Source organism: Lolium perenne, chromosome 5 (assembly GCF_019359855.2).
Source record: "Lolium perenne isolate Kyuss_39 chromosome 5, Kyuss_2.0, whole genome shotgun sequence".
Classification (NCBI taxonomy): domain Eukaryota; kingdom Viridiplantae; phylum Streptophyta; class Magnoliopsida; order Poales; family Poaceae; genus Lolium; species Lolium perenne.
The window spans coordinates 221,491,700-221,510,734 of NC_067248.2; the positions used below are offsets into that span (position 1 = coordinate 221,491,700).

The 19,035-nt window shown below is 52.6% G+C and overlaps 2 protein-coding genes and 1 non-coding gene across 3 annotated transcripts; 1 reads left to right on the forward strand and 2 right to left on the reverse strand.

Annotated features, from left to right (window-relative positions):
• The first annotated feature begins 5,508 nt into the window (after positions 1-5,508).
• LOC127298247 (putative cyclin-dependent kinase F-2) lies at positions 5,509-6,546 on the forward strand. The gene has a single exon (XM_051328156.2). It carries the CDS (start codon positions 5,509-5,511, stop codon positions 6,544-6,546), a length of 1,038 nt encoding a protein of 345 aa, XP_051184116.1.
• Positions 6,547-10,597: 4,051 nt separating this feature from the next.
• Positions 10,598-18,552, reverse strand: LOC127302010 (subtilisin-like protease SBT5.3). Its single transcript, XM_051332356.1, is given in 12 exon segments — positions 10,598-11,663; positions 11,749-11,863; positions 12,039-12,284; positions 12,368-12,465; positions 12,547-13,075; positions 16,360-16,471; positions 17,409-17,573; positions 17,693-17,790; positions 17,922-18,037; positions 18,130-18,333; positions 18,335-18,403; positions 18,406-18,552. Coding segments are annotated over 12 exon segments (2,757 nt in total). The 3' UTR covers positions 10,598-10,805.
• TRNAI-AAU (transfer RNA isoleucine (anticodon AAU)) lies at positions 11,920-11,993 on the reverse strand. The gene has a single exon. It is a non-coding gene; the product is annotated as a tRNA-Ile (tRNA).
• Positions 18,553-19,035: the final 483 nt, after the last annotated feature.

Sequence of the window (19,035 nt, forward strand, 5' to 3'; positions counted from 1 at the left end):
GCCTGAGAAAGGCTTGGGGTCTTACTAGCTAGCCCAAGTTTGAGCCTCAGATCTCTCTTAATAGAATACCACCGTGGTTCCTTCCACCTCTCACTGTTGGTCTCATTTAAGGATCGCACCCAATCGGGTGGCCATGGTCTTGGCTCGGAAGGCTAAGGTTCGCACGGCACGGTCAAGGATGGCATCGCCGGTGAGTGGTTGCGTGATTGCGGATAGGACCTGAGTCGCGCAGCGGTGGTGGAGTTCTTTCACCAGTGGGGCATTCTCGCTAGCTACACGCTGATACCGGAGCATGAGGACTCCTTTGTGTGGCATTGGTCGGCGGACCGCAAGTTCGAGTCCCAGTGGCTTCGGAGATTTGGCGTTCGAGGGCGCCATACCACCGCAAGTTCTTCGCTTGGCTGGTGTCCAGGAACAAGTGTTGGACGGCGGAAGGTCTCAGCGACGTGGCCTCCCGCGGTCGGCCGCTTGCCTTCTTTGCGACCAGGAACATGAGACGATCCAGCACATCCTGCTTCGATGCGTATTCGCTCGTGAGATTTGGGCATGGGCCTTGACGCGGTGGGGCAAAAGCTCAAGTGGATGCCCGTCATTGGCACGTAGATTGTTCAATGGTGGACCTCGCTTCGTAGCCCCAGGGTCGTGGGGAGGGAAATGTGGGCACCGATCATCTTGGTCTTCTGATGCATCTGAAAGCACCGGAACAACGTCGTGTTTAATGGCGTCACCCCGGAGGTAGCGGACATTAGACGTAGGATTAGGGAGGAGTTCCAAGGCCTGGGGTCTTACTGGCTAGCACATGAGGTGCTATGCTAGGCAGCTCAAGTTCGAGCCTCAGCTTTGTCTTAATAGAATACCACAGTGGTTCCTCCCACCTCCCACTGTTGGTCTCATTTAAGGATCACGCGCCCAATTCGGTGGCAATGGTCTCGGCTCGAAAGGCCAAGGTTCGCATGGTCAAGGATGTCATCACCGGTGAGTGGTTGTGTGACTGCGGACCGGACCTGAGTCGTGCAACGGTGGTGGAGTTCTTTCACGTGTGGGGCATTCTTGACAGCTATACGCTCGTACCGAAGTAGGACTCCTTTGTGTGGCGTTGGTCGGCGGACCGCAATTTCTCTGGGCGCTAGTGGCTTTGGAGATTTGGCGCTCAAGGGCGTCATAAAGCTACAAATTATTGGCTTGGCTGGTGTCCAAGAATAGGTGTTGGACGGCGAATAGGCTTCAACGACATGGCCTCCCGCGGCCGACCACTTGCCCTCTTTGCGACCAGGAACAGGAGACGATACAGCACCTCCTTCTTGGATGTGTAGTCCCTCGTGAGGTTTGGGCATGGGCCCTGACGTGGTATAGCAAGCTCGAGTGGATGCCCAACATTGTCACACTGATTGTTCAATGGTGGACCTCGCTCGCCAACCCCAAGGCCGTGCGGAGGACATGTGGACAACGATCATCTTGGTCTTCTGGTGTATCTGGAGGCATCGAAACGACATCGTGTTCAATGGCGCCACCCCGGAGGTGGCGGCCATTAGACGTAGGATTAGGGAGGAGTTCCATAGGGAGCGTGTAGCTAGGATTTTTCGCTCGGTGTCCTTCGGATTCCCTGAGCCCCTTCCTTTCTCGGCATTTGCATTGTAGGGGAGCTGTCATATCTTGTTGACAGTGCAAATTGTGGTGTGGACTTTCTTGCCCTTTCTTCTATCCGATTAGTACAACTTCCAGGGTGTATTCTCGGGGTGCTAACTAGGTTACAACACAACGAACACCAAAAGCACAAAATAAACAAGAAACATAGCTTTTCGATGTCGAAGCCTCTTCGCGAAGCGAACAAGGAAGAAGCAGCACAAGAGATCCGCTTGCTGCCTTGAGGGTATCATTGTCTGCATCATAGCTTGGGAGGGGCTACAACAGCATACATTTTCAATACCGAAGGGGGATCCCTTCCATATCGTCCTGGATCGAAGGACGCCGTACCGTCGGACATCGGATGCGCTCCTAGATCTATGGAGGATACACACCCGATGCCAAAAACACCTCGCCCAAGATGATGCAATCATCGAAGATGAGCTGCCCTAGACCGAAGGAGCCGTCGTGAAGAACATAAATAGGGGCCACAATCGCTGATGAAGAAAGAGCCGCCTACCACCTCAGCTGCCCTCAACCGGTGCCCACCGTTCACCAAGCAGCGCTCACAAGGAAGAAGCGACGCCCATGGAGCCATCATCGCTTAATCCAGATGATTGTAGGTTTTCATCTGGGAACAAGGTCAGGGTGGGGAGAAATGGGACCTCAGCAGCGCCTCAAGAAGAAGCACGGCGTCCTGGGGCATCACCACTCCCACGGAAGGTCCAACCAACCAGGAATTTATCCCGCTCCCGGTCTCACACCAACACTGGTGGGGAAGAGAACTGGGAAAATATGGACCTTGTGGATCTGGCTAGTGGGCGCCAGAAAAGCAACCACGCCACGACCGCCACTCACCGCTATCTCTCCACCCACACGGCTAAGGATGATGGCGCGCACCCGCAGACGCTACTAGCCGCCATAGTTAACGCCGCCACACCACCCGAGGCCGTCTCATCGCCCGAGAAGACCCTTCCAAAAGAAGGTGTGTTGTTGCTTACTCACAAGCGAGGAAGAACACAACGTCGCTGAGATCTGCCGCCTCCACCATGAGGGATAGCCTCACCACGGTGGGCCGCCAGAGCGGGGGAGGGTGGCTGGGGTTAAGGTTTGGAGTCGCCAGCCTATCGTTCCTGGGGAGCGAGCGACAGGAGAGGACGAAACGGTTCTGTTCAAGCTCAATAATATTCGAACACGAAAACCTCTTTTAAAGGCAATTACACCTACAATGATGTTATCGGTTTCATTTTTTGTCAAAATGTTTCACAATATTTTTCATGTATCACTTTAGTTTCATAAAAAAATCACTTATGTCTCAATTATTAGTTTTACATTATACAAATGTCAAAAGCTGCACTATTCTCAAAGCAGAGAGTGGATGGTACTTATGACACGAATAGGAGACGGTGCTGTGATCCTGGCAATTTTCTGAAGTTGCAATATGTTAGTACTAGCAGAAATGCCCGTGCGTTGCTACGGGGTGATGACCGGCCTTGGCCTGTACGATGTTTGCGCGGCGCTTGTTGGCTGACGTCCTTCCAGAATAGAGCCGGTTGTTGTACCTGTACGTGCTCTTGGCGGAGCTGGCGTAGCTCGGCCACGCCCGCAGCACAAGCAACTAAAAATATCTTCTAGCGTATCTTGATTTTAGTGTCACAAGCGATGTGAGGGTCCACTCAGCCTAGCTGGAGGTACACCGATGGGCAGAATCAACGAAATCGAGTTGTTCTAAGGATTCGGCAGTCGAGACATCAATATCTGCAGCTCACCCTTTGCTTTGACCCTCCCCCGTGCAATTCTTCTGCAATTGATCCCCTTAATTTGCTTTTCCTTTCTTCTGAAAGATTACTTTTCCTTCCCTCATATGCCAGCAGCGTGCAATTTTACTGCAATTCCTCCCTTTATTTAATTCACTTTCCACCAACGTGCACTTGCTCCTTATCATATCTCACATTTGATCTTGGTCGCTGTTGCTTGTTGTTTCCAAGGAGGCTTGTTACAATCGAGGAAACTTTGGCATATAAATTGGTGGGAGACGGTATAGGATAGCGAGGTGGGACAATTGAGACAAAAAGTCTGTGGGTTAACATGATGGGCTACAGCGATACCAATGATCGGCCCAGACATAGTGATGGCAAATGAATAGATCGGCCCAGACATAGTGATGGAAAAAATATGAGCTATTATTCATGTAATCAACTATTATTATTTTTAATTTCGAAAAACATATTACGTAGCTCAATGCATTGCTACATTAGCGTTAATTTATAATTTTCATACCCATACACAAAACATTGTAGGAGATATGTATTGTGAAATATGATTGTACGGACTATTTTGGTATAAAAAATATTCCATTTAATGCATTAGACTGTGAACTATTTTTAGTTCATTTTCTAACACAGTTCTACAGCAGTTCTAAAGAGCAATAGCATCACTGAAAGGGAAGATTAGATTTGTTCCGCACACATCGCAAAACAGACCATAATACCTACTATGGCTAGTTGCCCAGAAGGTTCAGAGATTCAATGCACAAATTGGAAGGATAGAAGCCGGTGCTTCTCACAAGAATAGCTCTGTGCGGTATACAAAGGAAACACAACCTAACCAACTCTCAAGCAAAATATTGTTGCTACTTCTCATGAGCTATAACTAAGCGACCTGCAAGGAATAAGTTTTACGACACCAACAGCTTAATTTTTTGGAACAGAGAGCCTGGATCTACAAGATTTTAATCTTCAGTTGAAACAATTTCAGCAACCGTACAGTGAGTACGAAGGAACAGAGCCTCTAGCGTCTCAACGGCATGCCCAGACCGCGTCCATGGCAGTGCGGCACTGCGGCCCAGCCAAATTTCTTTCTCCAGGAGGGACGCATCTGCCGCCGCCCTCCAATCCGTGAATCCAATCCCTGAATCCCTCAATCCTATTCCCTGACGTGTTCATCCTTCTCCATCCACAACTCTGGCCAATTTCATCCGCCAGGGAGATTGGACTGAGCGAGGCTGGTGAGGTGGGGATGGGGCACGGCGAGCGAGATTGGCTGTGCGATGGTGGTTGCGACGAGGTAACGGAGGGAGGGAGGGAGTCGTACCTGCGCCACCCCGTCGAGTAAAGCTTCAGCGTCGCGGGTAGGGATGGGGGCGGTTGGCGGCAGTGAGGCCGGTGCAGCAGGGGCTTGTTGTTTTCGCTTCGCTTCGCCGGAGCAGATCGTCCGTACAGTTCGCCATAAGCCGCCGCCACCTGCCTGGGGCGTTCCCTAGGCCACCGCCCGACCGCAATCCCGTCCACCGCCTCTGCCACCACCGGCGGATCTGGAGGCTCGAAGGGGAGGGAGCGCACCGAGGAGTTCTGGAATCTGGACCAACGCAAGCAAGGTAGTCCCTCGAAGAAGCGCCGGGAGAGGTTCGTGGACGGCGCACTGGGGAAGCAAGGGGCAATACGATGCGGTGGGTGGCCGGCGGGCTGGTGAGGAGGCGATGGAAGGGAGAGAAATCAACGACGAGAATCCATGGACTGTTCGGTCTGAAACAGTTGACCGTTTTTTAACTAAAGCGTGACATTGCACAGTATTATGGGTTTTAGTGGGAGGCTAAAACGGTCCAACGAAAAGTTGGACGAAAATTTTGGCAGAAACCAACGGACCGAACCACGGAAACTCCTTTATTATTAGGTATAGATTCGACTTCCCCTCGGATTACGAACTTGAACGCGCGCGTCTCCGAGTTGCAGTCGCGCTCAAGGTTCTCTGGCTCCAAATCCGAGTTCAACTGGAGCTCGTTTTGCTGAGCCTCCGAAGCTCAATACATACCAACGCTACCTGTCCTTTCTCTCCTCGTTTCCTCAGCACGTCGCTTCTGCTCGATTTCCTTCACCTCCGTCCAAGATGGGGATCAAGCGCGTCTACACAGAGGATGCCGACTTCTCGGTGAACGACCGCTGCGGCGCCCCGGAGCTAACGATCTGCAAGAGGTCGCGTCTTTGGAGCTCCAACGACTACGAGGAGACGCGCGAGCTCGGCCAGGGCGCGAGCGGTGGCGTCGTCGAGGCGCGCCTCCGCTGCACCGGCACCACCTTCGCCCTCAAGAAGCCGCTTCGCTGCAACCACGAAGCCGACGGCATCAGCTGCGCCTGCAGCGACGGCCACATGCTGCGGGAGGCCGCCTTCCTCGCCAAGTGCCACGGCCATCCCGCCTTGGTCGAGCTCCAGGCGATCGCGCTCGACGCCGTCGTCGGTGGGAAGCTCTCCATCGTCATGGACTGCGTCGGGCCCAGCCTCTACGACATACTCCACGAGCACCGCCACAGCCGCCCGTTCACGGAGCCCCAGGTGCGCTGCATCATGCGGCAGCTCCTCGCCGGCGCCAAGCACATGCACCGCCGCCGCGTAGTGCACCGAGACATCAAGCTGGAGAACATACTCGTCGGCCGCGGCGGCATCGAGGAAGACGTCAAGCTCTGCGACATGGGTCTCGCCGTGTCTATGCACGAGCCTCCGCCCTACGGGAGGCGCGGCACGTACGGGTACATGGCGCCCGAGGTACTCCTGGGGCAGACCGACTACGACGCCATGGTGGACATGTGGTCGCTCGGCTGCGTCATGGCCGAGCTCCTCACCGGCGAGCCCCTGTTCGACGGGGACGACGACGCTGAGGCGCTCCTCGCCATCTTCCACGTCCTAGGAGTGCCTTTATTTACGACCTGGCCTGCCTACAAATCCTTGCCGCTCGCCGGGAAGCTGGTAACGCCGCCACATGTCATCGCCCGCAACAAGCTACGACAACACTTCCCGGAGGACCTTCTCTCCGAACAAGGTTTCGAAGTACTCAAGGGCCTCCTCTCATGCAACATCGACAGGAGGCTATCGGCGACCACCGCGCTCCGGCGACCATGGTTCAGCAACTGTGCTGACGCTTTAGCTTGATACTAGGGTTCAAATCCTTGTGCTTACATTACACAAATTAGTTTGTTCAAAAAGATATTTAGTGAGATTCATGGGTTTATCCATGGTCTCGGTCATTCTAGCATTATGATTTTGGACGTGTGACAACAATTTATCTATATATGAACCTACAAGGCACGGTGTCTTGTAACTTGTGACTAGGATTGTTGTAGTAACTCATGTGGATGTTAGTTTATGAACCAAGGATTAATACTGTAATGAATTCCTCACAGCTGGTATGATGTAAGTTTTGCTTCGGATATTCGGAAGCCGAAACCAAAGATCTCAATGGCGAGTTGGCGATCTACTCCTTCCCCTGGACGAGAGGTCGGCTCCAGCCCATAAGCCTGCTGATGAGGCCGTAGGCGCAGGTCCGTGTTTGGAGGTGCCGGTAGTGCATCAGTTATTCGACGCCACGGGACGAGACCAGCCGCGCTTCAATGGTGTACTGCGTCTACACTACCACGAAAGAGCTATTCGTCCTGGATCCATGCCGCTAGAGACTGGGAATCTATGTACGATTTACTCAAGGCGATGGAACGAGTGAGCATGGAGGAAAATAATCCACCTTTGAAATTCGTACAGCACAGAGACCTCTGAAACGTCAGTTGACCTGGACGGCGATAGCACCGGTGCTGGAAACACGTGACCAAGGAATTGCCATGACTGCCAAAAGTCAGCTAGCACGAGCTTGTGGGCGAGGTCTTGTGGAGTCAGGATCTCAGAAACGCAGCAGTGGCTCACGGCGTCATAAGTCCTAGGCAATTTCCAGTCTATAATACGATGTCCTCGTGTAGATTAATCCAAGACATTGATACAGGCCTAACCTGCATTTTCAATATGATGTCTGCTGCTAGACTCGGGCTTGCCATCCGTTATTCAACTGGAAACCATGCAATCGTATGTAGATATTGCTTTTTCAAGGCCTCTATGATGATAATGTTGGTGCATGACTTTACATGATCCCGGAGCTAACTTATTATTCATGGTAATTTTGGTGCATCAGATAGGCTGCCGTCGCAAATGGGGCAGATGGAGAAGTTTGGCGAGATGATCGATTATATTACTAAGAGTATTACCTGATTTGTTTTGCGAAAAAGCATTACCTGATGTTACATACGTATAAATACTTGTTGGTTTGATCCAAGCAAAGCACATCCTATGAAAAAAAGTTGTGAGAATAATTATTTTTATTAGCCTATTTCTCAGTACATATTCTTCGTTTGCACGGTTATATCTGGCAAGATCACTTTCCTCTATGGTAAATACTAAGAGCGGAGTGGAGTCAGAACCATAAGATCATGTGGATGTCATTTCAACATAGAGGGCTTTAATACATGCACATCTCCCAATGATAAGAAAAGGACAAACTGAGGCTAGGGTTACTCGGGTTGATTGAATTTGGAGCAAAATATGAACCTCTCAAAATTTCAAGTTTTACTCGGGTTGATTGAATAGAAGAAAACATGATCAAAATCGATGATGGTGACAAAGAGGAAAAATATCACACAGATGGTTTGTTGGAGCATTTGGTATTTGGTTACCCGGTGCAATGCACGGGTATTTTTGCTATACTTTCTTAATCTTTCACTGGCATGCATGTGCTCCGGAAGGGGGGGGGGCGGGGGGGGGGGGGGGGAGTTACTACATGCCACTAGAAATATTTGTCACCTAGATCAACGGGTCAAAGACCCAGAAGACCAACTTCGAAAAAACTAATAAGATAAAGATTGTCTCAAAAAGATACTAAGATAAATATTGTCTAAAAATAATAAAAAGATAAAGATTGTCTTGAAAAAAAATACCAAGATCATCTATTTGTAATGCTACATGTTGTGTTTGTTGGGATCCGATGAATATGGAATACTATGTCAAGTTGATTATCAATCTATCATATATGTGTTGTTTATGATCTTGCATGCTCTCCGTTGCTAGTAGAGGCTCTGGCCAAGTTTATACTTGTGACTCCAAGAGGGAGTATTTATGCTCGATAGTGGGTTCGTGCCTCCATTAAATTTGGGACAGTGACAGAAAGTCCTAAGGTTGTGGATGTGCTGTTGCTACTAGGGATAAAACATCAATGCTTTGTCTAAGGATATTTGTGTTGATTACATTACGCACCATACTTAATGCAATTGTCTGTTGTTTACAACTTAATACTGGAAGGGGTGCGGATGCTAACCCGAAGGTGGACTTTTTAGGCATAGATGCATGCTGGATAGCGGTCTATGTACTTTGTCGTAATGCCCGATTAAATCTCACTCTAGTCATCATGATATGTATGTGCATTGTTATGCCCTCTTTATTTGTCAATTGCCCAACTGTAATTTGTTCACCCAACATGCTATTTCTTATTGGAGAGACACCACTAGTGAACTGTGGACCCCGGTCCATTCTTTTACATCTGACAATCTACTGCAAATATTGTTCTTTACTGTTTTTCGCATACAAACATCATTTTCCACACCATACGTTTAATCCTTTGTTTACAACAAGCCGGTGAGATTGACAACCTCACTGTTAAGTTGGGGCAAAGTATTTGGATTGTGTTGTGCAGGTTCCACGTTGGCGCCGGAATCCCTGGTGTTGCGCCACACTACACTCCGTCACCAACAACCTTCACGTGTTTCTTGACTCCTACTGGTTCGATAACCTTGGTTTCTTACTGAGGGAAAACTTGCTGTTGTACGCATCACACCTTCCTCTTGGGGTTCCCAACGGGCGTGTGCTTGACGCGTCATCAAGACTGTTTTCTGGCGCCGTTGCCGGGGACCTGAAGAAAAGTTACACCACAGAGATCACTAACTCCCACGTCAACTTTGCGCCAGCAGACACCACCAAGTCCGCGCGCAGCCGCAGCCCTGCGCTAGAGAGCACCGTGCCAGGCGCAGGCGGAAGCTCTTCGGTAGCTCCTCCTCCGTCCAAGCTAGAGGCGGCCAGGGCGAAGCTACGCGCTCCCCTCATCCCCGGCGCCGACCTGAGCACGCTCAAGGTCGACCTGGAGGTGCATTGCCTCCTCCTCCTGCAACAGGCGGACGAGCTGGCTGCCGCCAAGCGCCAACTGGAGATTACCACCCGCGAGTACAACACCGCCATGGCTTCACCCCGGCCGAAAATGGCCCCAGCCGGGTCGGAGAGGTCCGCCATTGAGGAGGTTCCCTCAGCGGAGAAATCAACCGCGACGGCGAGGCGGCGCCATCCGGCTCCATGGCCAAGCCGGTCTACAGCACCCCCGCCCAGGAGTTAAGCCGCCTTGAAGGCGAAGAGTTGGGGAAGAAGAGATAAAACGAGCTAGGGAAGAAGGGTCATTTTTATACCCCCCCCCCCCCCCGGAATCGAACCATTATGACCAGTTTCCGCATGACCGGTACTACCGCTTTGGATTCGAAAACAGCTCACAGTTCTACCACGTGGGCAGAAAGAGGTACTACCGCTGAGGTACCGGCAAGGTCTCTGCAAGTTTCAGACGTCCTCCCGGTACCGTTGCCGTACCAGGGCGGAAGTTCCGCAACTTGCGTTTGCGGTACCAAAGCGGTACCTGGGCGGAAGTACCGCTAGTAGCGGTACTACCGCTCGAAGTATTGGTGAGATACCGTAACCCCTTCTGTTTGCTTTTTTCTCGTGCAAAGTCCTGATGACCGGTACCAGTAGGGATAGCGGTACTAGCGCTACTGGTACCGGTACTACCAGTCAGGAAAAAACTGGTTTTTCCTCTTTCCCTCTTCAACCACGTTACCTCGCGACACACACATAAAACTAGAAAATCTAAAAGCTACGCTTGAGTCTTCCGATCCTGAAGTGTTCAGCGGGGGCACTGTGCACTTGGAAATCTATCAAAAACAAACTAGACACACGGTGAAATACATTCTAGTGTTGTAATCAAACACACAAAACACGAGGTATAGATTTTGCTTTTTCAAGCATTAATTACTTCGTACGTTGTAGATATTTTTTATTTTCGTTTTAATAGTGGATCTGATTTGATAATTGTCGGCTCTAATATCACATCGAATTGATGCACTAGCAAACATAATTAAAATTCGAGGTGATGGGGAATAAAGCTATGCAATATATCCATTTGAACACGCGCAACAAAGATTCACTAACGACTGAGACAACAACTTGGTTTTGCGCGTATTCAGTTTTTCCTTGTTAACGCACAGGCCAGAAAAGCCAATTTCTTTTGCATTGGCTTCCTCCGTTGCTGACAACAAGCAGTACGCAGATCCTAACTAAGCTCATCAAGCGACGGAGATGCCAGTTTTATTTGCCCTATGATGATCGGCGACCCTGGCGACGAGCGGGCTCCGGACGCGGTGCCGCCCGGCGCCGTCCGACCACACCATCCGCCCGAACACGTACTCCCCCGGCAAGAAGGACCCTTTCTTGGCCCTGAACGTCATGACAAACTCTTTCTCCTCTCCGGCCACGGCGAACTCAAGCCGGCTCGGCCGCACGGACACCGACACGCCGCGCGGCTCCTGGACCCTCACGTCGTACGCGACCGGCGCGACGCCCACGTTGCGCACCCTCCTCGTGACGGTCCGCGGCTCGCCGGACGGGGACACGTGGGGCACTGCGACGGATGGGTAGTTGAGGTCCTCCACCTTGGGCGGCGTCGCCGGGCAACCATAGCGCGGTGTCGACCTCCGTTCGTTGTCGCGACGGCTGTCCTCCGGCTGGCCGCCCATGAACGTGTCGATCACGGACGAGTTGTAGCCCAGCGCGCAGAGGAAGTGGAGGTAGTCGGCGGCGCACATGTCGTAGACGAGGCCGGGGTCGGCGGCACGGTTGGGCTGCACGTGTCCGGCGCCGTAGCCAAAGGGCGTGGCGGGGAGGAACGACGAGTTGCGCATCGGCTGCTTCATGTTGTCCCGCACCCTGGCGGTGGTCATAATGGCGGACTTGATCGCGGCGGGGCTCCAGTCGGGGTGGAGGGCCTTGAGCAGGCCGGCGATGCCGGCGACGTGCGGGCACGACATGGAGGTGCCGGACTCGGAGTTGAAGAGCACGCGGCGGCTGTCGAAGGCGAGGCCGGTCGGGCCAGCCAGGCCGGTGAACGCCGCGAGGATGCTGACACCCGGCGCCGTGATGTCAGGCTGCAACACACGCTTACGTGAGCTAATTAAGGTATGCCGATGAGCTGATGCACGATTAAGACAAGATTATGGAGTTAAACCGGACCTTGAGGATCTGGGGCGTTACGGTGTTGGGACCCTGAGAGGAGAAGGCGGCCATGAACGGCGATGGCTTCGTCTCCAGCGCGGTGCTTGGCACGGTGATGTAGCCTGACGCAAGCCTGCACAACGTCTTCATGTTCAGCATAAAAATGAACAAAAAAAGGGCAGAAAATAATGGCCCATACAGGTCTCGAACCTGTGACCTTCGCGTTATTAGCACGACGCTCTAACCAGCTGAGCTAATAGGCCAATTTGGTAACAAGTTCGAACTAAAGATATATAACTTAGCATCACCTGGTTGCGTTCATGTAGGCAAGCAGCGCGACTCCATCAGAATAGGTGATGTGCGTGGCCGGGAGCACGTGCGCGTCGGCGATCATCTCGTTCCCGGTGGACTCATCGTTTGCAAGCACCAGCCCAACCCCGCCGGCTCGTAGAACTGTCTCCCCTTTATCCACCCGCGCGTTCTTCCCTCGCATGCACACCACGATCTTCCCCTTCACTTTCGCCTTGTCGAGTGACCCCTCGATGCACAATTGTCTGCCATGATATAAGGTCACAGTCTCATGTCAGTTAAAACGAAAGTGCAAGTAAATTTCAGCACCAAGATATCTATGTCTTACGCTTGCGCAACTGTTGCATTGGCTGCCTTGGCTTCTTCAGAACTGATGAGCTGGTAATGCTTGTTGGCAGGAAGGGGCACCGGCGACAGGCTCTGTCCCTGTGCAAGATAAAATGTTAGATATTGTCACATAGCAGAAGCAACTGAAAATATGCTCCGGCGCATGTAATTGTTACCGACCTTGATCCGCTTCTTGTTGACCAGAACCAGGTACGCCGGGAACTCGCGGTCCACGGTGCTGGCGCCGACGGTGACGAGCCACGGCGCGGTGTTAGACACCGTGCCGGCTCCCGGCCCGGAGTTCCCCGCCGAGCAGACCACGGTAACCCCGTTCCTGACCGCGTGGAACGACCCGATGGCGACGCCGTCATCGAAGTACTCGGCGGGCGATCCGCCGAGGGACACGGAGAGGACGTCGACCCCGTCGTGGATGGCCGCGTCGAAGGCCGCGATGATGTCGGCGTCGAAGCACTCGCTGCCGTTCACGGGCCGCCAGCACACCTTGTAGGCCGCGACGTGCGCGCCGGGGGCGCCGCCCTTGGCGGTGCCGTTGCCGTACCCGAAGAGGTTGGCGCCCGGCACGAAGCGGCCCGCCGCCGTGGACAGCGTGTGCGTGCCGTGCCCGTCGCTGTCCCGCGTGCTCGCCGGGTTCGCCTGACCGACAGTAGCGATGTAGCCCTTGTTGAAGTACTGCGCGCCGATCAGCTTCCTGCGAATTCACAAGCGCATTAGCTTTCATCAAACACTAACCCCTGCCTCTGCATCTTGAGCAAGAATAACTGAATAAATGAGCAGATAACAATCCAAACAATGCTTAGCGCTTAAGCTGTTAAGCGAATGTTTCCAGGAGCATCTTGCTTCAGTGAGCAACAAATGATTTGCCAGAGGAGTTAATGTGGCGAATTGGCGATAATGGTCCCGGTGTATGCAAACCAAGCTGTACTCACGACTGAATTTCTTCAGGCCATGGCAGTGGGAGCTAGCTAGCGCTGCATTACATGTTGTCGAGCGACCTCCCTGTAGCTCCAGCCGCAGGCAGATGATCACGGAGGGGCACATGCGATGCTGAAGCAACTGAAGATATGCAGGAGCCATGGACCCCGACGCACCAAGAGCCAAGCTTGCGTTGTGCATATCCATGGATCAGAGCGTACTTTTGGAGCTACCTTTTCTGAACAAAACAACGTGGTTTTGTGGTGCCTCGTCGATACCTGAACTTGGACTATACGGCATGCATAATCATGGGAAAGCGCACGACAAAGCGACGGAAATCTTTCTGGGCCGTAATCTTGGCAGAATCATGGCGGCAATCTGTGGTGTACCGGCAGGCAGCGAAAAGTCGAAAAGGCGTGTCTGCTGATGTCCAGGACGCAAGCTCTGCCTAGGCTCACATGATTCGCAGCGTGGACTGAACCACTGGTGGAGAGGGCTCAGAAGCAAAGCATGTAGTACACTGTACAACTTGAGTTTTTTTTGTGTTGGTTATTTTAACCAAGCGCAGATGGTAGTGAGGGCATCTCCAGCGGCGCGACGCAAACGAACGCTGAGCGACTATTTGTGTCCGCCGTGACCGGAAATGCGTCTGGGGCCTGTTCAATGAGCGACGCAAAGTAGCCGGGCCGTGCATGACGCAAACCTGGCCCAAATATGCGCCAGGTTTGCGTCGCGGCGACGCTCGGCGGTCGCGGAAAATGTCCGCTCGGTCCTCGCACGGGCCCGCTGGCAGCGGCCACGCAGCTTCGTCTTCCGCGGCATTACTTCGAGGCGGCGCGCTGCAGCCTTTGCGGGCCGCGTTAATGAAGAACCTCGGCTTCCGCGAGCGTGCGCGGCGTCGATGCGTCTTCTCCGCGATCGACACCGAGGCGTCGCCGGCGATCTGCGGCCGCGTTAATGGCGATGCCTCGCGTGGCTCGCGGCCGTCGCCTACCTCTGCGCACGTAGTAATGCCGATGCCACGCGGCGCGGCCGTCGCCCTGCCTCCGCGCTATATATACAGGGGTTCACCATGAGCACATCCTCCCCACAAACCCTAGCCGCCACTGCCGTAGCGCCGCTTCCTCTCAAGCAGATCCACCATGAGCAGCGCCAGACGCGGCCAGGCTGCCGCGCCTCCACCTTCCTCCCACTCCACCTCCTTCGGCGTCAAGCTCCTCCGAGGAGTTCGACTCTGACGACAGCACGGGCGACCTCCTCGACCCGGTCAGGGACGCCGTGGCCCTGGCACTCGCGCGGCGCGAAGCGAAGGAGGAGGCGCGGGCCACGCGGCGTTGGACGCTGAGCTGGAACAGCGCAGGCTCGCGGCTGCCGCTGCAGCCGAGGACTCCGACTTGGAGATATCTTGGTCATCCGATGACCCTGATGCGCCGACGCCGGAGGAGAAGGCGGCGGAGCAGCGGGCCCTCGTCGAGTCTTTCGAGACGCTCAAGGATGAGGCCGCCAACGCGAGGGCCGGAGCGATGCTCGCAAGAGGACGCGGCGGCGCACCGAGCCATAGCGGCCGCGCGGGAGGCGGCGGAGAAGCAGGCGACGGAGCGACGCAACGACGGTGCCGGCCCGTCAGGAAGCAAGTAGTCTAGGCCTATAGATCTACTTTGTATAGTATTTATGCATTTTTATGTACTACTTTCAATGTTTGTACTATGTTGCAATTCAAAAAATGGGCCGCCCCGGTGGGAGCACACCCAGACGCAAACGGACGAGCGGACAAAATATGTCCGCGGGCGACGCAAACGGACGCTCGCGACCACTTTTGAGCGTCCGAAATGCGTCGCGCCGCTGGAGATGCCCTGAGCCATGTATCTGAAACTCCGGATGTCGCACTAGCTTATTTCAAAAAGTGTGTGTGGGGTTTGCATTGCATATTTTTTCTCGACAAAGGGAATATATTTTGGTAAGCATTTACCACTGATAATTTTTTTCTCGATCCCCAACAACGAAATGTCGTAAGGACATTAGGGATGCAATGCACATAGCCCTACTACAAAAAGAATAAGAAGAAATAAACGAGAGATCCCGCCAGGGTGATCAAAACCTTGTAGTAATGTAGTTATAACACAAACACTACCTAAGATATCACCCAGAGTTTAATTCTCCAAAAAGAAAGCATCAAAGAGAACAAACATCATGCGGCCTGAGAAATTCCACACAAGCGCATTTTTGGATGAGAGTTTACCACTCGTATACTGTCTCTTTTGTTTTAACCTAAACTAGCAAGTTTCACCCAAGGTTTTGGGTACCTGATAAAAACAATCACCCGTAGGGGGCCAAGAATTATATGTTCAAATACCGAACGAGATTCTCAAATAAAATTTGAATACCCAACTCGAAAATGTCTAAATATTGGGATATAATGTTTGGACGAGGATGAAGCGAAAGTTTCAGACAAATAAGGTGAGTCATGGGGTTATACAGTAGATGTGAGAAAACACGTACAATTTACTTTGGACTACCCAACCGACCCAAATTCAAATTAAATGTTATTTTTTGCACGATAAACTCATTATCGAAAGAGGCTGGGAATTCCGTCTGCCGATGTATTTCACTTGTTTGTTCAAAAGATAGGTTCAAAGGCCTCACAGTGGATATATATGAACTCTTGATTAAGATAACCCTAAGCACTTGCATGTGACTAATCAAGCAGCTAAGCTAACCACTCATGGGGCAAATCTTAGTCTAGGCATGTCTTGTCAGTTGTCACTGAAGACAAACAAAACAGTAGTCAGTATGGTTAGTTTAAGCTCCACGATGCAGCACATTGCACAAGGACACTAGTCAAGTCAAGAGGCGCTCAGCAGTCAGCACATTGGCACAAAGCTAAACAACACGAACCAAGGCAGACAAAAGAGTGCACCATCGATCGGGATAAGGCATCCACAGGGCTTAAACGTTAAACCCGCACGTCGCCCCAGGCAGAACGGCCGTGTACACTGCACTGTGCACGCAAGCCACAGAGAACATTAGCGAGTACAGTAGAGGTGTTGGTGGGAGACTGACCTGTTGCATCGGACCTGCGCGTCGGAGTTCTGGTCGTGGCAGACGCCCCGCCACCGCGCCGGCGCCGGGCCCATGCCGTCGTCGCTGAAGCTGCCGGCCTCCGGCCAAACCCCTGTACACAGACAGTGCAAAGCTCTAGGTTAGATTGGTAGATCATCACATGCGTTCATGCCGATGCCGGCCGTGGCCCCGTCCCGCGCTAGCTAGTCGCCGGAGCCGGGGGCCAGGGATGAGGAGGGATTTGACTCGACGACGTCCGGGATTCCCTGCCACCACCCACCGCCGTGCCGGCCTGGTGGCCCCGCCTGCTGCTACTACGAGACGGGCGTGGAGGAGTGGACTTGTGATGGACTCTGCACCCTTTTCACGGCCCATCCACGTCACCTGTTTGTTGCCATTCTCGCACCTTGAGAAACGAAAACAAGCTGCCTCCGTTTCTGACCGACGGCCGGGATTGAGCTGCGCGGCGGCAGTTCCGAGTCCCAACGGCTCATAAAAACCGACGCCCGGCTCAAGGCAGGGAGCGGCGCGGCCGTGCGTTTCCACGCGAGCGCAACGGGACAATATTACTCCTCGGCGGCGAGCCTGCGGCCCGCCTGAGGCCGAGACGTTTTGCGTCTGTGTAGATTCCGATTGCTGCCATTGCTCCTGTGCGCTAGCTCTGCGTGCACTGCAGACTGCACTGTACACACGCCTCACAGGAGCAGCAGCTGCTGCCTGCCTATGCTACACGGATCGGGTCGTGTTGATTGCAGAAGGAAATTGGAGCGGTGTTTTGGTCTGACTAAGTTAACCCACTGCTATGCTCCTGCAGAACATTGCCATTCTCGCTGAAGAAATTATGGCCGTTGCTAATCGAACAAGTTATTACAGAAGGTTATAATAGGCTAACTAATGGCATGTTCTAGGTTCTCATCCTCTCACAACAAAATGACCCACTCTAGCAGCTCTAGCTAATCTCGTCAAGTGACAGCCTGATAGTGCTAATAGTGATCTCCGAAACAGATATCAGATGGAGAGATCATGCATGTATAGTTAGGAGTCCGTACCTGTGTCTAGATTGCCAATGATGATGCCTTCCCCGAACTTTGCCTTTGCCCAGATGGAGTTGGCTTTCACCCGCCCCTCCTTCTCCATCCCGAGGAACTCCCATGACCGGGTGGTGTGCAGCTTGTGCCCTCTGTTCGGGAACACCGAGATCACGCTCGGGTGCTCTGCGCGGACCAAGCACCAGATAAACAGAGAACATCAAAATCAAATCCCGCTCCCAGAAAACCACATGGAACAGAGAACGCGAGAAGACAGGGAACGAAGAAGAAGAACACAGGCGTACTTGAGATCTCCATCGCGTCCTCTTCCTCCAGCGTGGCGGCGAAGCCGTTGATGTACTTGGTGTAGGAGTAGAATATGGCATCCTGCGCCTTCTCCTCGCTGCATGGGTACCATCCATCGAAACACAGTTAAATTCAGAAGACTTGCTCGGTTGCTTGTATCTTTTGACATTCAGCTCGCGACAGGGTAGAGGAATCAATTCGACAAGAGGATACTTTCGTTCGATTTACCTTCCCAGGACGGAGCCCAAGAACTGGTAGTGGGAGCTCCGGGCGCGTTCTTGGTTGGCCACCAACGCAGCGCCCTCACTGCCATGCGAGTGGGCGCCGAGGTACACAACATACGGCTGCAGGCAAATCAGCCGAACCTTTTCATCACCAGCAAAAAACACAAGGAGAAACGAACAGAGAGAAAAGGGCCAAGAGCTTCTCCGATCACCTTTATCTCAGCAGAGGCTGGGCGCTGCAGCAGGGAGACGATGCTAACCAGCAGGAAGACTTGAGCAAGAAGAGCAGTGGGATTCCTCAGGGAGGAATGCATGCTGCTGCTGCTGCTACGCATCTCCTTTCCCTCGATGCTTCTGGCGTAGCGATGAGTAGTGGATGATTGTTGAGAGGGGATGATTGGGGTGGATTTGGGGGTTCTTGGGAGGCTGCAATGGGAACTTGGGAAGGAATGTGCCTGGGCACTGTTGGTTCTTTATAGCAGCAAAGACGGCATGGGGGCGTGTTTTGTCCTCTGCTCTCCTGTAACTGAAAGCATGGGAGCTTTTTCTGGACACCAAAAGGGCCTTTTCGTGAAGAACACAGGCGTGCCTTTGGGTTCCGTTACTTCCACACCCCACGGCTGTGGATGTGGCATACGGTCTGGCAAACTTTTGGGCAGTTTTTAGCTGAAGATGGTTATGAACTGATGATGATGTCCTTAGGCAGCGAAATAAAGGCCGGCCCCGAATCCTACAGTACCATTGGAATGATTTTGGCCTTAAACTGAAAAGATTTTTGTGGACAAACACATTGAGATTTGATACTGCTAGCGTTCAATACTGCAACAGCAACTTCACAATCCACCTGTAAGTTGTTGGGCTGCTTCAGAGTTTGTTTTGATATGGCATTTTCTTCAAGGTGCAGAGCACGCGGTTATGGAAGTGGATTGGATTTCAGTTCAAGCATACATTATGTGGCGACACATGTGAAACAAACCATATAGAACAGAGGGAATGGTATTTCGGATTTCTATTTGTATAAGTGAGCGTATCCGATAGGAAGGCAGGCTTCTTTTGATACTAGTTGTATTTGAAGAGTTAACTAGCACATTGGGCAATGCTATTTATTTCTTTATTTT